The sequence below is a fragment of the Sarcophilus harrisii genome, chromosome 4 (genome assembly GCF_902635505.1).
Source record: "Sarcophilus harrisii chromosome 4, mSarHar1.11, whole genome shotgun sequence".
NCBI lineage: Eukaryota > Metazoa > Chordata > Mammalia > Dasyuromorphia > Dasyuridae > Sarcophilus > Sarcophilus harrisii.
Window position 1 is genome coordinate 366,304,623 of NC_045429.1, and position 20,097 is coordinate 366,324,719.

Genomic DNA, 20,097 nt, shown 5'->3' on the forward strand with positions numbered 1-20,097 from the left:
AAAGCAGTAAATTTTAGAATTTGTACTCAAACTTAGAATAAATTTGTAAGTATTGAAGTTCTAGGACTTACCAGGAATGGCAGATATCAGTGGAATGGCCTTATTTTCACTTGTCATTGCTTTTTTCCCCAGAATTAATTTCAAAGCAAATCTTGGATTTATGCAGTGTTCAGCAGACTTCCTAATTCACTGGCATTCTTTATTTGATATTATTATGGCAGGACATAGTCTCAGGGAATGAGTGAATGTTTCCCTGATTTGTGTCAATAATTCAGGGGCAATTATCTTTCTTTTGGGCTCTAATATATCGTTAACATGGTTTCCAGCTGAGTCTGAATGACTTTTTTTTCTCCATTATTTAGGGATGGGGACTTAATTGTGGAATCTTATTCTAAAGATCTTTAAGAGGAAAAGGGAAATCTTGCATATGTAACTCTAGCAACCATTGGAACAAAAATTATGTGTTATTATAACAGGTGCTTTTACATTTCCAAGTTTTTATTTTTAGTTTGTGGAAAGAATTGTAGTGTATATATTCACTCTTCATACTACTTTTACCCCCTCCTCATCTGGACTTTAAGTATATTCTACTTGTTTAGTTATAAATATGTTAAGCTTTGAAAACTGATTTCTTAAATAGTAATAGCCTTTCTATTTAACTGTGATTTTTGACCTTTATATAGTTTTGAGGTTCATTCTTTTGTTCAAAAAGCTGTCTGTACTAGTCATTGAACCATTAACCACATGAGTTAAATGAAATATCTTTCTTCCAAATATCATCACCAAAAGCAAATCACCAATGCATGCTACCACTTCTAGTGATAATCCTTTAAAGTAATTAATTAAGCTGTAGACACAGGAAATACCAAATGAATGTTGGCAGGATGATAGTTATAAAAATGGATATAAAATTCAGTGTTCCAGACAAATTCTCACCTTGTTAGATTTAGTAAGCAGCTTAAACTTTTCATATTGCAGCTGACAATCAGAAAGTTGCACTGTGAAATAAGGTAGGTTTTAAATATCTATACTTATAATGTCTAAAATAGCCTTAGAAAATTCTTTTTCAATTCAATATTTTTAAAAAGCCAACCTTTTTCTAGGTTAGAAAACTGACTTGCATGTAACTAACTTACAACTGAAAATCCATATAACCCCAAAGAAAGCTAAAGGCTGAAAATGATCAAAATAATTATGTTTAAAAACAACCAGAAGTATAACATAAATAAGATTTTAATCCTATTTCTAATATGTACTGATAATTTACATCGATTTCTTTAAAAGTGACTGTAATAATCTTGTCAATTATTTTTAGAGTTGAGGACACTGATTCAATCCTCTTTTTATAAGATTATAACTTAGGAAACTTCTTAGGCCATGAAACGGTTCTGTGATCACTCCCTTTCTTATGAGCACATATAATTTCTCATAATGCTGTTACAAGTTCTCTGTGATAACTTATTAGAAAATAAGGTAGTATAAATTATTTATAATGAAGTCTGAGACTGAAAATGTGATCTTTTAAAATCTAGACTGAAAAGGCATTTAAAATGATGAAATGTGGCTGAGATTTTTCCTTCCCCAATTTTAGCTTTAATATCATAGTTAAAATCATGAATATGATCCTTTTGTCAAGCTTTTTTCCTTCACCTTCAAAGTAGTAACAGAATTTTCAAAGTAATGGCAGCTGTTTGTGTAAATAAAAACGACTATTTCCTTCTTTCCATGTTCCTTAACACTTATTTAAAAGAACAATTCAGTAACATATTAAAAACAATAGCAACAAACCTCTCATTTAGTTGGTTGTGCTTCTAGTTCCTTCTAGAAATGTTTGTGTACTATTTTCCTTAATGATTTATTATTTTTCTTATTCAGTATTAATGAAATGAAATTTGATTCCCTTTTAAAAATGAAAATAATGAATAGAAGACTCAGATCAGGTTTATAACTTGCTTAAAGGTAGAATTAAGGACTTTGATGCTCCATATTGAATCTACTTAGGTTATATGTGCTTGGGTTACATCCAAAATAAGTTGCAGAAACTGGAAAGGAGATAGTAGCAGAGTGTCTTTGCACTGGGGCTCCTTTCCCGTCATGGGCAGCTAAGTAATGTTAAGGAAAGGTTTGGAGTGATAGCCTGGCTACTGCAAATTATGATTTATTTACAAATGTTATTACTATTTTATTTCTTACTATGTTATTTCCTTTCAACTTCTGAGCTGTACCAATTCAAACTCTTGGATAGCTAGGAACAAAAATTCCTAGCTAAGTGTTGTGATACAGTCATATTTATAAATACCCAAAGTGTTAATGGACAAACATAGAGACACAAAGTACATGTCAGAAGTGAAAATCTTGTTTAGTTAAATATTTCAGTGAAAAATAGTTTTACACTTCATTAGATTTAAAACCAACACAAGAGTGAGATAAGTGTTTACATAACCTAAATCTCTAGTTTGCTTGGTGTCATACTGCCAATCTTATACGACCTGTATAAAGACACTGTTACAATTTGTCTCTGGTACCAGATAAACTCTGTAGAAGAAATGAGCATGCTTGCTTCAGACTTGTGCTTTTGAAAATTGTTTTTCACTATTTGTTTTTAAAATGCCACAGGATAGGACATTTAAATGCATGATTATGCTCAATATTAAACCATATATGGGAAGTACCTATCTAGATTTAAGACCAACCATGACTCCCTTAACACTTGAAGAGGAATGTGGGCAGGTTTTGATTCCAAATTGTTATTTTTCTATAATTTATACAGCTTGGAATTTGTTCAAGAAATGAAAACATTCTAAGTCCCAATACTCTTTCTAGGAAAGAAAAAAGAAATGCTTATACATACTTAAGAGGCCTTTTGAATGATAATTTTATTATTGGTAATAGTGACAAAAAGCTCTTAACTATTTCAAGGGCATTCAAATAATTTTTATGAGCATAATTTCCCATTTCAATTTCAGTAGGCCATGCATTAGGTGTGGTCTTTTAATGAACAAAACCAGGGTTGGGGAAAATTGCCAAATGTTGATGTATACATTTATTTTAGCACTGCATTCACTTTAAATTTTAAGAAGTATAGGCTAGACATGGTTCTGGCAATGTGAATTTCAGGTTTTAGTTTTCTAAGAGACTAGTATGTATAGTATGTATTGTTTTTAGCTTCTCCAATGTTGTATTTACTTGTATAAATGTGAATAAAATACTACAGGTAAAGAAATTATAATTTTGTGAAAAATAATTGAGTTGGTGTACAAAACAGATTATTAAAAAGGATCAGAATTTTTTTTTTATTTTAAGGGTAAAGTTTGTTTATTGATGCTTTATTTTTTATACATTACAATCCTTGACTGTTTTATACCAATCTTCTTGGCTTCATCTTTCCCCTCCCCAGCTTGTCTGTATAATAGGGTTGTTTGTCCCTGAAGGCTTCATTGAACTATATATAGAAAGATTTTTTAAAAATCTACTCACCTCTATCTTCCTATTTGAGCAATTTTTATCCAACTTCTCACATGAATTTTACAGAGGAACTAGTTAATATATTTATTTTCCTTTTAGGTGTGAGCTAATTGTATATGGGTTACACATTTGTTTATTTCTTTATTTCTCTTTGATTTGCTTTTCTTATTCACCCCACCCTTCACCCCTTCCCTTTCCTGGATAAATTTAAAAATAATTTCAAACTTAAATTTTTTCTCCAATTGACAAAAATTGATTTTTCTCTTACCAATGGCAGGGGAATGAAGGAAATAGGAAAAAAAAAACAAAACCAAATAACATATACATAATTAAGCAAAACAAAGAAAGTATTTTTTGGACATGGCCAATGGAGGAAATGTTTTTTTTGTGTTTTGCAAAGTCTTACACAAGTTAAAATTCATTATAAAATCCTTTATAAACCAAGATGAGAGAAACATGCCCAGCACATTATCTGAAAAACAAAACAAAATAAAAAAAAGAAATTCAGGTTGTGGATTATAAGCTCAGTATGAATCCAGATGAAATAAATGGCAGTCAAAAACAAATAAAATCCTGTATTCTTTTTAGAGGATGCATAGGTTAGAATGATGGTGATATTCTTGTGATCCTTTATCCTACTCAGATATATAAAAAGTTATATTTAGCTCTTGGTTCTACATCTTAGAAAAATATTGATGAACTCAGAAAAGTATAATCTTAAATTTAGAACTAGAAGGGATCTTAGCTGCCATCAAATCTGATACTCTCATTTTAAAAAATAAGATATTGGGGGGGGATTTTTTATTTTTTTTTGTTATTACATGTCTATAGTTGTTCCTGCATTCCTCTATCACCCCAACCCCCACAGCATTATATTTTATAACTTTGTAAAAAAGAAAATAATTCAGTAAAACCAATAAATACATTGAAAAATTCCACATCTGTGAACCCTTTCTCTACAGAGGAGTGGAGATGGGGGAAGGAGATACCTTGTATATTCCATGTGGCCTTTTTAATTTTACAATGTTCCATTTCAATGGTTTTGGTGGCGTTTTCCATTTACATTGTTATCATGTATAATGTGTTCTTGGCTCTGTATTTCTATGCTTATTTATCATATTCATTGTTTCACTGTAATATTACCTTCCATTGATGTAATATAATTTGTTTAGCCATTTCCTAATTCATAGCTACATTTGTTTTTTATTCTTTGCTACAACTGACAAAAAATAGCTGCTATACATATTTTGGTGTTCATAAAATGCCTTTTTCAACATCATCATTTTATACATGAGAAAATTGAGGCATAGAGAGGTGTTAAGTGACTTGTTTCATTACATAGCTTGTAAGTTTCTAAGGTAGGATTTGAACTAAGGTTTCTAAGAGAAGCTGATCAAGATGGTGAGGGGGGCCTTAAAGTCATGCCATGAGAATTGGGTGAAAGAACAGAATATTTAACCTGTGTAAGAGGAAACTTGGGTGGGTGGGGAGGTCTCACATTAGCAGTTTGGAGCCTTTAAGTCTGGGAAAAATCAACCCTCTTGTTTTAATTAAGATTTGTATATCCCTCTTATCCTAGTGTCTTCCATTGCCATCCTCCTGCACACAATGTATATAAGCATGCATCAAAAGGCACTTATGATTGATCAAAGTTTTGTTTTTTGTTTTTTTGTTTTTTTTCCCAAATATAGAAATATAATCCAAAATTAGAAATTGCTTAAATGTCTTGAAACTTCAGTTAGGAATAAAAAGTTTTGGTACCTTTTTGATTGTCTCAAAAGGATTACCAAGAACAGGCCCTTGTCTCAGAATCTGTTCAGGAAACTGTCTGTAGCAGCTTCTTTATTTCCCAGAGCACTCTTGTACAGCTTTTTTTCTGCTTCTCTTTTGCACTCCTAGCTTTCCTTCTGAATAACAGACTTTAAAAAATTGCAAGAGCAGTGGGAAGTTCAATTTGCCTTCTAAGTATTTGAACTTTCGCTTGCAAATGAAGAGAGAACCATTTCCCCCTTTTAAATACAAATATTAAGCTCATCTTTTCCTATTGGAGGTACAAAACTTCCCCCATGAGAGTGCTCTTCAGTGGGACTTCCTTCCTCTTGTTAGGGTAAGACCCCTCTCTTTCATGACTCCAGTTTTCAGCCCTTTATTTCTGCTACCTCTTCTGCTCTCCTGTAACTCCTTTTTCTTGCTGGGACTTTGCTATTCACCTATGCACTTAACAAGGGTGCATCACTTAAGCCTTTCTATCCTTGATTTAATTACCCAAAGCAATTAAACTGATTTTAAGACTGAAAGCAGATTTTTGAATGTGAATAAAGTATCACATAATTAAATCATCACAAATTACCTATAAGCTACATACATTTGAAAAGGTGAATTGAAACAGTATGGAAAGCAAAGTAGGAGTTGAAGTTCAATGACATCAATGCAGATGAACAAATTAATGATTTTTTAGGAAAGCTTTAAGCAAACTACTTCCAATTCCTGTGCTAGAACCATGCTGCTAAATCTTCACAATAGCCAAGATGTTTGGATTGACTATCCTAAAGGATATTCAAACTTAAGAATCAAGAACCACTTTCTAAAATCAACAATTTCCCCCCATGTTTGTGCGACTACTTTAAAATTAATCGAAGAACTAATATTCACCAACAATAGATGTTAACACTATTTTTGTTCATTTCTTAACTGATCATTATTCAGAATAGGCCCAACTTATTCTTGGAATTCTTGAACAAACTCCAGAGGAGCAGTTGGATACTCTTTAGATACTCAGATTTCTGTCAAATGAATTTTTGCTCCTAAGAAATTTAAAAAAGAAATACAAAGAGTTATTATGTATTGAGAAGTTAAATCTAAACAAAAAAAGTATTGGGAGTGGTATTGATTTAGAAAATCAACTGTTTTTTCAGTTGTCTTTTGGTCATGTTTGACTCTTGGTGGTCCCATTTGGGGTTTTCTTGGCAAAGATACCGGAGGGTTTGCCATTTTCTTCTCCAGCCTTCTTTACAGATGAGGAAATTGAGGTAAGTAGGTAAGTTTACTTCTCCAGGGTCATACAGCTACTGAGTGTTTAAGGTTGAATTTTAACTCATATCTTCCTGACGCTAAGCTCTATCCTCTAACTGCCCATAACACTGCAGATTTTAAATATAAGGCTACTGTTCAATCTTGTTGGTTTAAACAATTATCTAAGGAGTTTTAGAATAAAATTAATGCAGAAAGTTTGACACACTTCATGTTGCTTTCATGATTATTTTGAGTTTGAAATGATTCAACTTAAAAAAATCAACTTAAAAAAAAAACATAGTTCAGTGAACTGTTCTTCCCTATCCCATATCATCATAAACCACACAATCACCCACCCTGACCTTGTGCTGTTATCCAAAAGTCATTAAGTAAAACTTTTATTCTGGTAACTAGGCTATGACAGAAGAATTGGCCTTCCTTCCCTTACCCCCCAATTTTGTTGGGAGTTCATGTTGGTACTAGAAGTTCAGTATATTTGTTTCATTGTTCCAAGTATTGCTACAGAAAGCAGCAAGGTTTTACTACCTGATAATGTAAAGATATGGGCAGGGAAAGATAAGGTATAAACTTAGAAATAAGACAAATGGAAATCCAAAGGACTTTCCCTATCTTTATATAAATTACCCCCCAATTTCTTTAAATAGCTCGGCATACTTCTAAGTCCATTCCTGAACTTTTCTGTTGTATTTTTTGTTTTTCCTTTTGTGTGGACCCCTGGAGTCCCAAAACACTAAAAGATCATCTAGATTGAGATCACCCAACAGAAAACAAGATTTAAAAAAATGAGTGCTATAGAATATCCAGACAAATGTTATTACTGTTAATATTTGGATGGTAAATTATTGGTGCAAGTACAACTTTGGGTGGTTTGAAAATGGTAATCTATTGGGAAATGAATTGTCAAGGAAAAAATCTCTCATACCCTCCACTCTAATAGGAGATATAATTAGAATATATCTTCTCCAAGATCTGCTAAACATTGCCAGAGATCATGTGCCAGAAGAGTAGTGGGGAGGAATGTTAAGGAAAGAGGAGCACAATGGTCTAGAATAGAAGGGAACCTGCAGAAACAGGCAGAGGACAAGGAAAAGAGGTGTGGAGAGGGATGTAGGGATGTACCAAATCCCACCTGCAACCTGGCTAAATATTTCTACTTTCTCAATCAATCCTCTTATTAAACTCCAGTTGCACCCTCTGAGTCTGTGTTCCTTTTCATAAAACCAACTTTTAAGTTTTATTAGTTAAATGTTTTCTATTTTATTAATCTCTCCTTTGAGTTTCAGAATTTCTTATTTGGTATTCAACGGGGAGGGGGGAGGAGATTAATTTTTTTCTAGCCTTTTTAGTTGCATGCACAATTCATTGATCTTTTTTATTCATATAGCTATTTAAAAATATAAAATTTCCCCTAAGAACCGCTTTGGTTGCATCCTACAGATTTTGGTATCTTGTCTCATTATTGTCATTCTTTTGGAGGAAATTATGTTTTTTGTGATTTATTAACCTACTCATTTAGAATTAGATTAATTTATCTTTCCCTGCCTCTTTATTGAAAATAATTTTTATTGCATCATGGTCTGAAAAAGAAGCATTTACTATTTCTATCAGAATTTCTGCATTTGATTGTGAGGATTTTATGCCCTAATGATCAATTTTTGTGTAGGTGCCATGTATTGCCAAGAAAAAAGGTGTATTGCTTTCTGTCCCTATTCAATTTTCTCCAGAGATCTATTATATCTAGGTTTTCTAGGACTCTCTTAACCTCCCTAGGTTTATTTTGTGGTTATATTTGTCTGATTCTGAGAGGGGAAAGTTGAAGGTCCCGTACTAGTATAGTTCTGTTATTTCATCTTGTTACTGGCTTAACATCTTTTCTAGGAATTTGAGTGCTCTACCACTTGATGCATAAACATTTAGTATTGTTACCTCATTTTTTTACATTATCTTTTATCAAAATGTACTTTCCTTCCTTATCTCTTTTAATAACATCTATTTTTACTTTTGCTTTATATTGAGAATTGCTATTCCTGCTTTTACTTCAGCAGAAGCATAATAAATTTTGTTCCAGCCTTTTACTTTTACTCTATGCATCTGTGTCAAATGTGTTTCTTGTAAACAACATATTGTAGGATTCTGTTTTTTAATCCACTCTATTTGCTTCTGTTTTATGGGAGAGTTTATCCTATTTACATTCAATTATGATTACCCAGTTCTCTATTTCCCTCCATCCTATTTTCTCCTGTATAGTTTTGTTCTTTCTTTCTACACTGTCCTTAGTGGTTTTTAACCCACATCATCCACTACCTTATCTTCTTATTCCTTTCCTCTTTCTCTTTTTTCCCTAATTGTTTCTCCCCTCTCTTCTGTCCTGCTCCCTCCCTCTTTTCTTTTCTCTTTCTATTTCTTTATGGGGTTGGGGAAATTTCTATACCCAACTGAATGATTATTATTCCCTCTTAGAGCCCAAACTGATGGGATCAAGCTTCAGACAATGCTCATCCTCCTCCCTTCTTTGTAATAAGGTCTTTTAAGCCTCTTCATGTGATCAAACAGTCCCATTATACCTCCTCTTTCCTCTTTTTCCACCCTTAATGTCTTTTTCTTTGATATCACATCAGTCTCCCAACTGCACTCTCAATCCATGTATATGATACTTCCCTCTGTCTGCCCCCTTAATCTTTATAGCCAGTGTTTCTGAAGGTCTCATTTCTAAAATATATAAAGAATTGTGTCAAATTTATAAGAATACAAGTCATTCCTCAATAGATAAATGATCAAAAGATATGAGCAGACAATTTTCAGATGATGAAATTAAGTCATCTATAGTCATATGAAAAAATGCTCTTAAGTCGCTATTGATTAGAGAAATGAAAATTAAAACAACTCTGAGGTGTACCACCTCACACCTCTCAGATTGGCTAAGATGACAGGAAAAGATAATGAATGTTGGGGATGTGGGAAAACTGGGACCCTGATGCAGCATTGGTGGAGTTGTGAAGTGATCCAACCATTCTGGAGAGCAATCTAGAACTATGCCCAAAGGGCTAAAACACGGCACACCCTTTGCACTAACTGCCACTACTGGGCCTGTATCACAAGGAGATCATAAGGGAGGGAAAAAGACCCACATATGCAAAAATATTTGTAGCAGTTCTTTTTGTGGTGGCAAAGAATTGGAAAATGAGTAGATGTCCAACTGGGGAATGGCTGAACAAGTTGTGGTACATGAAGGTAATGGAATATTATTGTTCTATAAAAAATGAACAAGCTGGTTTTAGAACTGATGCTGAGCAAAACAAGCAGAATACATTGTACACAATAACAAGAATGTGTGATCAGTTATGAAAGACTTAGTTCTTCTCAGTGGTTCAGTGATCCAAAAGCATTCCCAATAGACTTTGAACAGAAAATGCCAGCTGCATTCAGAAAAAGAACTATGGAGACAGAAGGTTCACTACTATTTTTTTCTCTCTCCCATGATTTTTCTCTCTTGCTCTTGATTTTTCTCTTCCAAAATGATTTATAAAGCAATGTGTATTTAAAAATAAATAAAAAACCAAAAAATGAAACCACCTACATCCAGGGAGAGATCTACAGAATATGAATCAATATACACTATTTGCACCTTTTTTTCCTCCTCATGGTTTTTGCCCTTTGTTCTGATTTTTCTCTCCCAACATGATTCATATGGAAATATGTAAAAAATGCCCAAGTATAATCTTAAAAATTAAAAAACTATATGTATTCTATTTGGGATTCTCAAATTGACAAAAGGTAGAAAAGGGGAATTCCTATACTTGAATGTTCTAAACTGTTGGAGGTGGTGAAAAGTTCAAACAAAATATACTTTTGCCACTAGGACATCCTTATTAACTCCCTCACCACTTTATTTTGTAACACCCCCCTCCCCTCCCAATGAAATGAGATTTTCACAAGTGAATTTTGCTTGAATCACCTTTCTCCCTTTGGTATTACCTCTTTTGAAATAATTCATTTTGCAGAATTCACTTCCACCACAATTTTGCATTATTAGCATATTTGCTATAATACATATAGTAGCAATTTGTCAATGAAGGGTTACTTTTATTTTTTTCCAATTGAGTGATTGCATATCTGAGATTGCCTTCCTGAACAAGAAGGGTGTTATATGGATATTCTTACAGTATATCATGAAAAACAGAACATACATACATTAGCTATTTGGTCCTCATTCTTTAGAACAATCTAAGCTATATGAGAACTAAAGGGAAATAAGGTCCTGTGCCATCTTGCTCTACATAAAACATGCTCCTTTTAACTGAGTCATAACAAAACATACTTTCCTCCACATGATGAAAGTAGAAATCTATTATGTACAATATCTAGTTACACAGTTTACTGCAGGTGCTATCATAGTCTCTAAAATTAAACTGAATATATCAAAAGCCAGATATGTTTATCTTTAAGGTTGACGTCATGGTCTTTAAAAATGTAGGTGTTTCAAGCTTAGTCTTTCTCTTCCAACAATCAGCCCTAGACACTTTTCTTCCTCCTGTTTTGTTAACAGTAATAGTAATGATCATGATGATAATGGTAATTTTCATTTATTTACTGCTTTAAAGTTTGTAAAGAGCCTTTTACATTTTATTTCATTTGGTCTTCATAACAATTTTGTGATGTAGGTGCCGCTATCCTTTTTGTAGTTGAAACTGAAACCACGGAGTGGTTGTGAATCCCTTCCCTTTTGACCTAATCCTTTTCTAAAACCCCCTACATTTCTATCATTTACATTTGAAAACTGCCAGTCAAAGCTTCCTGTTTCTTCACTAATTTAATACCTTCCTGCCCATGGAAAACCAAGGAGCTTCACCTATACATCTCTCTACAGAATATCTAAACTGCCCTGAAGCATGGATTAAATATAGGCTTCTGTCTCCTAGCAAGAGTTTAGTGCTTCACTTCCCAAATTATTCTTGGCAGCTGAATGTGAACTACTAACTCTTAAGTAGTTCATAGCTTCAATATTAGATCATGCTACATTCCACATTCTCAAATGTTTCATTTATTTTTGTTTTCTTGCACTTTTGCCTAGGCTATTAACTTCTTGGACTTTCTCATTTGTGAAGTTGTAGCTTTGCTAAATGGGGCTGCTTTAAAAAGTACCATATGAAAATCTAATGTAGAACAGCAAATGAGGATGGTGGTATTCTAAGCTTTGAGAAACTGTGCACAGTGCCCAATAGGTATACACACGTCAATTATGGTTAAGAATGAAATAAAGCATTTCTTTCATATTAAGTATATTATTTTTTTTCCAAATAGCCAAGCTGTCAGGACATAAATATATGTTGTTTGGCCCTAACTACCTAATAAACAAAACTGTTAGGGCTTCCTTTTGGCCTAAAAGGGTCTTGAATTATTTAAACTCAAGATCCAATGAAACCATTAAGTGTGAGGACGCTTAGTGCAATGATGACCCAAACCCTGAAAACAGACTCCTTCCTTTCATGACTTCAAGTCCATTGTGTCTTGTGACCCAGAATCTCTGATTATATTACTCTCAAGAGTTATCCATACTAGGTCCAATGTGAATGTGTTGGCAAGGGGGAAGAGAGCTTAATATATTTCCCTAGTTGAAAAAAGATTTAGTTGCTTCCCCACTTTGGAGAATACGTATTCCAAAACGAATACCCAAGAATATTCCTTCCCTTGATAATAATGGTAATATATTCCTTTGATGCTCCCTTGGGATTCTCTAGTTAAACCATGAGGTCTTTTCTTCAATGAGAAGAATAAATGGTTCTACAGTTTTAAGCATTGACTACATTGCTTAGCTTCTAGCAATGGACCTCAGCAGCATGCTTGTCTTTTTCTCTATCAATCACTGTTCTTTAGTACTATTAAAAATTAAACTGAAGTTGCTAAATAAATGCTTTTAAACTTTAAAAATGAAAATAGTTAGTAGCTGTGTGCTCAAAAGATAGGGGATAGGGGTTTGCAGTCAAGAGGTCCTGAATTCAAATCCCATCTCTGAGGCTTCCTTTGTATTTTGGCTTCAGTTTCCTTATCTATAAAATGAGTGGGCCAAGTGTCAGAGGTCCTCCTAATTCTAGATTTATAATCCTAAGAATACAATTTGATAGGGGCAAGAAAAAAAGCCTTTTGAGATAGTGCGAAGTTTCTAAAAAACTTAAAATTTAAAAAATTTATTATAATGTAAATTTTCTTTGTATTCAAAGGGTAAACATGACAATTCCTACCATCTTTCCCTCCTCCCCCCTTAAAGCTTGGGGTGACAAAGTAGTACAAGCAGGAATCAGTCCATAGCAATACCTTTATTGGCAAGACATCATACAAGAGTATTGTCGCCCAAGTTAATACATTTAATGTAGCGTGCATGTATGTGTCTTTGTGTGTGAGACAAATGGTTTATATACAAATTCCAGTGTGTAAGACTAGTTAATGAATCACTCTTAAAATTCTTTTAAAAACAACCAGCTTTTTTTTTTTTTTTTTTTAAGTTGATACCTACACAACTGCCTATGATGGCTTTGGCATGTCAATTAGAGATAATTTTGAAACTAGAAGCTAATTTAAAAACCTTTAAAATGATTTGGTTTATTCAGAACCTAAAAGATAATTATCTTCAGTTGATCTATCCATAAACTTCCATGTTAAAAGAATAATGAATAATTGTTTTATAAGAATAAAAAAAACCAAACAATCTGGAAAAAAGGATGTTTATACTTTCATATTGGGTCAGAAACTTGCTAGAAGAGTTACTGAATTGAAAAAGGTTTCTATCTTTCATAACCATGAAGATTCTCAAACTAAGATTGCTTTAAAGGTAAAAGAACAATTATGACTGCATATGGGTCAAAGCTGAAAAGAATGATTAAAAAAACGTGATTGACTTGATTTTATTTTTAAAAATTAGTGAAAATTTCATCAGAATATGAGTAAGAAAGTGCTCATTTGACTTTCCTTGTGGTAGCTTGAAGAGGCAGTATCCCTCTGATGTGGTACAGACAATCTAGTATATGCTCAGAGTTCTGGATAGTGAGTCCTTGTGCCTGGATCTAGCCCAGGGGACATGAGAACAAGCTCTTTGACTTTGGTAGAAGTCATTTCACTTGTCTGGGTATCAGTTTCCTCATTTATACAATGAAGGGATTAAATGAGATGAAATGTGTCAAACGCATGCCTGGCATGAACACCTGGGAAACATTAACAAAACAAATTCCACAGAACCTAAATAAGATGATCTTTAAGGTAGTCTAGTCTGGAAGCAAGCTTTAGAACTTTACCAAAGTCAATTAACTTCTGTGCACTTCAGTTCCCTCATCTTTCTTTAACCATTGGTAGTTGAGCTCCAATACCTCTATGGTCACTTCCAGCTCTAAATCCTATGATGTCAGTGACATTTTTGGCCTCTGTCTCAAGAAGGCCCGTCATTTCCAACAAGGTATAAAATATCCTTCATTTGAGATCTGGATTAATATCATTCAAAAAGTGCCATAAACTCTCAGGATGGTGCATATGATTCAATTAAAATCCAACAGATGTGTGGTGGACAGGGAGCTGGTCTTGGTACTTTAGTACCTTTGGTACATTAGTTATGAGACCCTGGGCAAGTCACAGAGTCTCTCAGGCCTGGTCAGGAAAGTGGTCAAGTATCCCACACAGAGCTTCTTATATTGATAGCATCATAGATATGGCCCAATTAAAAATAAATTTAAAATGTATAAATGTGAAATTAAGTACCTCATTTCATATTTTATATGAAACTTCATTCTAAGTGTTAAAAACCCTAATCTAAGGGTAAACAGAAGCTCCTTAAAGAAAGGGGAGGCAGGTTTCTGTGTGAGGTAGTGAATTCTCCATTAATGGAAGTACTCAAGGTGATATGAAGGAAAAGACAGCAATAAGATATTTTTAAAATGATTTGGGGCTATAAGCAGATGCAATTTTTTTATTTTATCAGTTCTCTTTAAATGATGATATGAAAATTGCCAAGTGAAGAATCAAACTTTTTGGATCTAACTAACTTCTCAGACTATTTGGAGCACTGAACTAATTAAATGAACAGCTTGATTTCCTCCCTCTTATAAGATATTCTAACTGCAAATACCAACTTTATATCTCAGAACCTTAACTTGTGGAAAGAAGATAAACTGAAATTATTAACAAAAGGCGTCTCTATTATTTGGGTGAAATGTGGCTCTCGTGATATCTTTCTTGGTGCCTACCTTAAAAAAGAAGACTTTTTTCTTTTTTTTTTTTAAACTCAGTGGAAACGCTTAAGATGCCTCAGATGTTCTGTTTTTCTTGCAGTGGGTCCAGTACAAAGTATATGAATTACTGTTCCAGTACTATTCAAAATTCATAAAAGCTTTCTAGGACTGAAAAATATGGCATGTTCTCCACAAATGTTTTAGTGTAGATCAGAATAAAGAGGAATCATTTGTACATTTAAGCCTGGAAAATAATAAACTACATTATGAGTATCCATATAGTAGTAATCCTAGAATCTGACCAAATTCTGGTGAATCTAATGAGTTTATGATATGACTGAACTCTTGCCTTAAAACTGGCTGAATAAGCACATATTCAAGATACATGCATACCATTACAAAATTCCTTTATAAATAAAATACAATATAGTAATTACAAGAGACAAGAAACACAAGAAAACATTCTAACAATTAAGTTATTACTTATTATACAGGGGTCAAGGGAAAATTAAGCAAAAATGGCATTCACTAAGAATGTAAATGCCTTAAAAATACAAAACATTTGAACCATGTAGGTTTTCATGAAATGCCATTATTAAATTACTGGGCCATCAATACTAATGTCTTACTTTTTAAAAAGACAAATTTTCCTTCAGTTCTGTGATTGAAAAATTAGCCTTTTTTAATAGCAAGATAAGGGAGGAGAAGTATTTTAGTTCTTAGTTTTATTAGAAAATTTTCCTATCTACATTTACATCACTGAGCAGTGTTTTCTAGCCTTAGAGGGAGGATGTTTAGTGCTTCATTGTAATTGTGGCAGGACCACTATTGGCATGAATTCCTTCACTAGATATTAATCCAATGGAAAGGTTACAGAGTAACAAAGGATAACATTTAGCTGTTTATGAGAATAGTTACATTAGCAAAAAAAAAAATAACTCGATATAGAATGAGTCCAGAATTCACATGAATCTTTTGACCTAGACAGAAAATAGATGCAGTATACTGCTGTATGAAGTACATCATCTGAGTTTCTAATTCCATCATTTGAATGCTGGAATACCATTATATGAAAATATTGGTTTCTTAGCAAGGTTTCTAAGAGTCCAAATTTATCCTCCATGACAACTATACATTTCTTTGAAGCAAAATTCTAAGATTCCTGTATTAAGATTAATTTAACAATGAAAAAGTAAAATTTAAAAATTAATCCACAATTCAAATTCCAAACAGATCTCAGAAATTTTTTCCCAAGAATTCTAAAATTTTAATCCTGCTACCATTTAAATAATCCAGAAGCAAATGCTTCTTGACAGTTTCATAACCAGTATTCAATAACTGGAATAAAGAAACTCAGAACAATTTCTCTCTCCTATTCCTGCTTCTCAGTAGCAAAAGTTCTTAATGAAAATCACCCTAAGCTTAGTTTGCTAGAAACTTTTATTGTTGCAATGAGGCACGTGGTAGCCAAGGTTTAGCAAATACAGTCTACTTTCCACCCCAAAGTTGTAAGTTTAATCAAAACTAAAAAAGCTCTTGTTCCCCTTCCCCCCACATACGATCTTGTCAAATACATTTATAATTCCATGCAAAAAGCTATCTAAAAATTAGTGAATCCAAGTTGACAGATCCTTTAAAAGTGAGGGGTGAAAGGAAAAGAATACTTTTAAGTGAAATTTATTTCATTTAAATTGTCAAGGAACATATTAAACTGAGAATCTCATTCAGCTTATGGATTTTTCAAAACAAGATTATGAAGGCACTAAAAGCAAAAATGCCTAAAAAAATACACACTGATTCCTTCACTTCCCTACACTACTGCTTTGTTAAACTAAACATCCTCAATCTCTATTCCTTATTAAATCAGCATGTGGATGACTTAAAGAAAGATCAAATGAGATTAACTGAGTGGCTACTATCAATAACTTAACAAGAAGGAAAAGTCACCTGAGAAGGAAAGAACAAGAAGTATATAAGACGAATGCTTTTTTGTACTTTAGTACCAGATTTAAATAATATTCCATTTAACTATAAAGAAATATTCCAATGAATATATACCTATATAAACATATATATGCAGATTCCTTTAAAATTATGATATATTAAAATGTTAGAACAATTATTTTTTTGAAAATAAAAATATAATTTACACTTTGATAATACTATGGATAAAAACTACAGAAATGTGATAATTGCAATAAGGCATCTTAGCTTGAACTCATGTATGTTTGTATGATGTAGTTTTTGACTCATACCTGAGATACACAGATAACTATCATATACCATTCACTATGATTTTAAATGCATGCCATGAGAGAAAAAAAATAGAAGAATGTAAGCTTAAATATCTGGGGAAACTCTAAAAATTTCTTCAAAGTAGCCCAGTGTAATAGTTTTATAAAGACATAATAACATAACAAAGTAGGGACACTGATGCTATGGTGTTAATTAAACAAACCAACCAACCCCCAAACCAAGAAAATGATCCAGATTTTAGTCATTAAGCTAGATGGAAAAAAAAAGAGCAGTCTGGAAACATAAATGAAGAGTTCAAAGGAGTATGATATTTTTGTTTGGCTAAGTGGAAAATACTTCAAAAACCAACAGAAACCTGTACAAGTACATTTTCAATGGAAAAATCATTTTCCAATTTTATTGTCTTATATTAGTGAACTTTAAAGTAATGACCTCGTATTTCAAGTGTAAATCACGTAAACATTGTGTAGCATGTGGCAAAAAAATTAAATAGGAAATGCACTGGCCATTAATGCCAATAGCTTGTATTTCAGGTCATAAATATAACCAAATGTGCAATACAACACAAACATGATGATAAAAAGCACTCCTCACAATTAACAAATTTTAGCTCATATGATTAAAAAAAATATTAAACTGCATTTAGTGCAACATTCTATTATATCGTACATCATATACCATGCTTTGGAAACTTACTGCACTACAGTATATACAGGCAGGATACAGCAATGTTTAAATGAAAAGTGAAAGGGAAAATGTAGAACAGAAAATTTTTACATCTATGTATACATCTAATTGTATTGTCCATTGAATTAGATTTATTATATAATCTGCTGTGCCATATTGACTATCTTGCATAACACCTTGAAGTACTTTTATTTTTCCCCCAGCAATGGTCTACTTCAGACACAGAGTGGAAAGATCGTGATAAAAACGGCAGAACCTTGAAGCTTCATCAGTTGCTTCCCAAATATCATTTGTATATAGAGCTAGAAAACATTAAGAACAAAACAAATCATGACTATGCATTTAAAACAGATTTTGGTTAGCATGTGTCCCATAGCAAGAACTAAATATGTAGAAACTGTTTGTGGACAATAGGAAAGAAAAAAGGGAAAGCTTTTGATAAAAAAATTATGTGATTTCCATTTAAGACTATACACACTAGGTTTCTTTTTGCTGAAGATATTTGATCTTATCAGATTTTCATTAGGCCATGAGACATAAAATAAATTTGTGTTTTACGATAAAGATATCAATTGGCTTAAATAGATTTTTCAGAACAATTTATGACTTGAAATTAAAACATAAGATTCACTATTTAGTGAAAATCATAAAAAAACCCAAAGTTTTTGTATGGTATGTAAATCAAAAATGTTTAAAAATGCTTATTTTTAAAAATATAAAATGTTAATGGTAAGTTTCTAGGACAAAGCATCAGGGAAGATCTCCCTCCTCCCTCCGCCCCCCCCTCCCCCCCCCCACCTTTTTTTAATTTGGGGAAATAGAAATAAACAGGCAAATAAACTTCCCACACATTTAAGATATATTTCTACCAGAATAGGAGCACAAGATCACAGAAACAGAGCTGGAAGAAACCTTGGAGGTTACTTAGTTTAACCATCTCATTTAATAGCTAAGGAAGTTGAGGCAGAAACAGGTGAAAAGATTGGCTGAATGCAGTTGAGTGGCAGAGGTGAGATTCTCTAAGCTCTCTACTATGTGACTTCTTTTTCACATTTTAGCTGTAGAAGTCATAACACGCTCATAAGCAGTCAACTACGTAGAGATATATAGCATTCAAAAGAATGAATAAAGTTATTTTCTTGCCAAAGCTTACCTTAGTTTTCTATATTGTCAAAAATTTTAACAGCCACACTCTTGAGCACTTTGGGCTTGTGCACGACGTGGTGATCTGAGCTGTCTTAAGGCAGCATCTCCATACTGAATACCTGAGCCCATTCTTTCTGGATCCAGTTCACCTGAGGATCAACCAATATTTGTTTGAAAAATCTTTTAAAATTCAATCTATCGTATTTTAATCTTGCAGATTCAAAGGTGATAAAGCAACACAATCCCTCATATACTTTCTATAAACTATGAAGAATTGGGAGAAACCATGTACACAAATAATTATTATACAAATTAGAATATTACTAAATGCTTAGGAGCAGGATCAAACATAATGGCATAAAAGAGTTCAGGAGGAAGGAATTCTTTCTAGCTTGGGGAGATGGGAGAATAATTTAAGAAAGATTTCTTAGAAAGGGTATTATTTAATCTAGGCTATGAAAAAAATAGAAAGATTTCAATGGGCAGAGATGTGAGGGGAGCGCATTCCAAGCATGGGAAGTAATATGTAGAAACCTATGGTGGTGGGAGGGGGTAGAATGAAATTAAAAACTGACAAGTGGTCCAATTTTGCTAGAGTGCTACTTTGAAATAACACTGGAAGAGAAAATTGGAGACAACTCGTGGAATACTTTGAATGCTAGTTTTTAAGAAGTCTCTATTTTGTTTCCTAGTCAATGGAGAGCTATTGAAGATTTTTGAGGAAGCTGAAATTATGAAATCTGTATATTAAAAAGATTACATTGGTATAGGATTATACATCCTATAACAAGGATGGATTGGACAGGGAAGGAACTGGGGGCAAAGAAACCAGTTAATTGCAATTGCAATTACAACTGCAAAAAACCAGACGAAAAGTAATTTGGTCTTGAAATACTTATGGTATTGACACTGGGTATGGAAAAAAGTGCCAATATAAAAATTACTGTGGAAACTAAACCAATAGGATTCTGTGGCAATTGATTAGACAGGGGTCAAAGAGAAGAGAGAAGGAAAGCAAGGAGAAATGGAGACAGACTGAGAAGAAAGAAAGAGGAAGGGAGGAGAAAGAGAATGATTTTGATAAAGCAAAGTCTCTGACATAAAAGAAATAACACTAATTATGTTTCTGTAATGACTTATTCACTTAACATATTATCAATAACAGTTAAGAACCCCGGATTTTCTCTTTACATATTTATATACAAAGATGATATTAAGATTCTATTTAATCATCCAAAAGGAATTAATTTTCAAAGATATCTTATAAAATAACAAACTGATATGATCTAAGAATAGT

The 20,097-nt window shown here is 32.9% G+C and overlaps 1 protein-coding gene across 1 annotated transcript in view; it reads right to left on the bottom strand.

Moving 5' to 3' along the window:
* Nucleotides 1–12,793: 12,793 nt before the first annotated feature.
* RAB4A (RAB4A, member RAS oncogene family) overlaps nt 12,794–20,097 on the bottom strand; it is a 52,840-nt gene continuing 45,536 nt past the window's right edge. Inside the window, exons 7-8 of the mRNA XM_031966899.1 lie at nt 18,808–18,949; nt 12,794–17,956 (exon numbers count right to left, since the gene is read on the bottom strand). Of these exons, the coding sequence (XP_031822759.1) occupies nt 18,834–18,949 (116 nt within the window). The 3' untranslated portion in view covers nt 12,794–17,956; nt 18,808–18,833. The remainder of the gene's footprint in view (nt 17,957–18,807; nt 18,950–20,097) is intronic.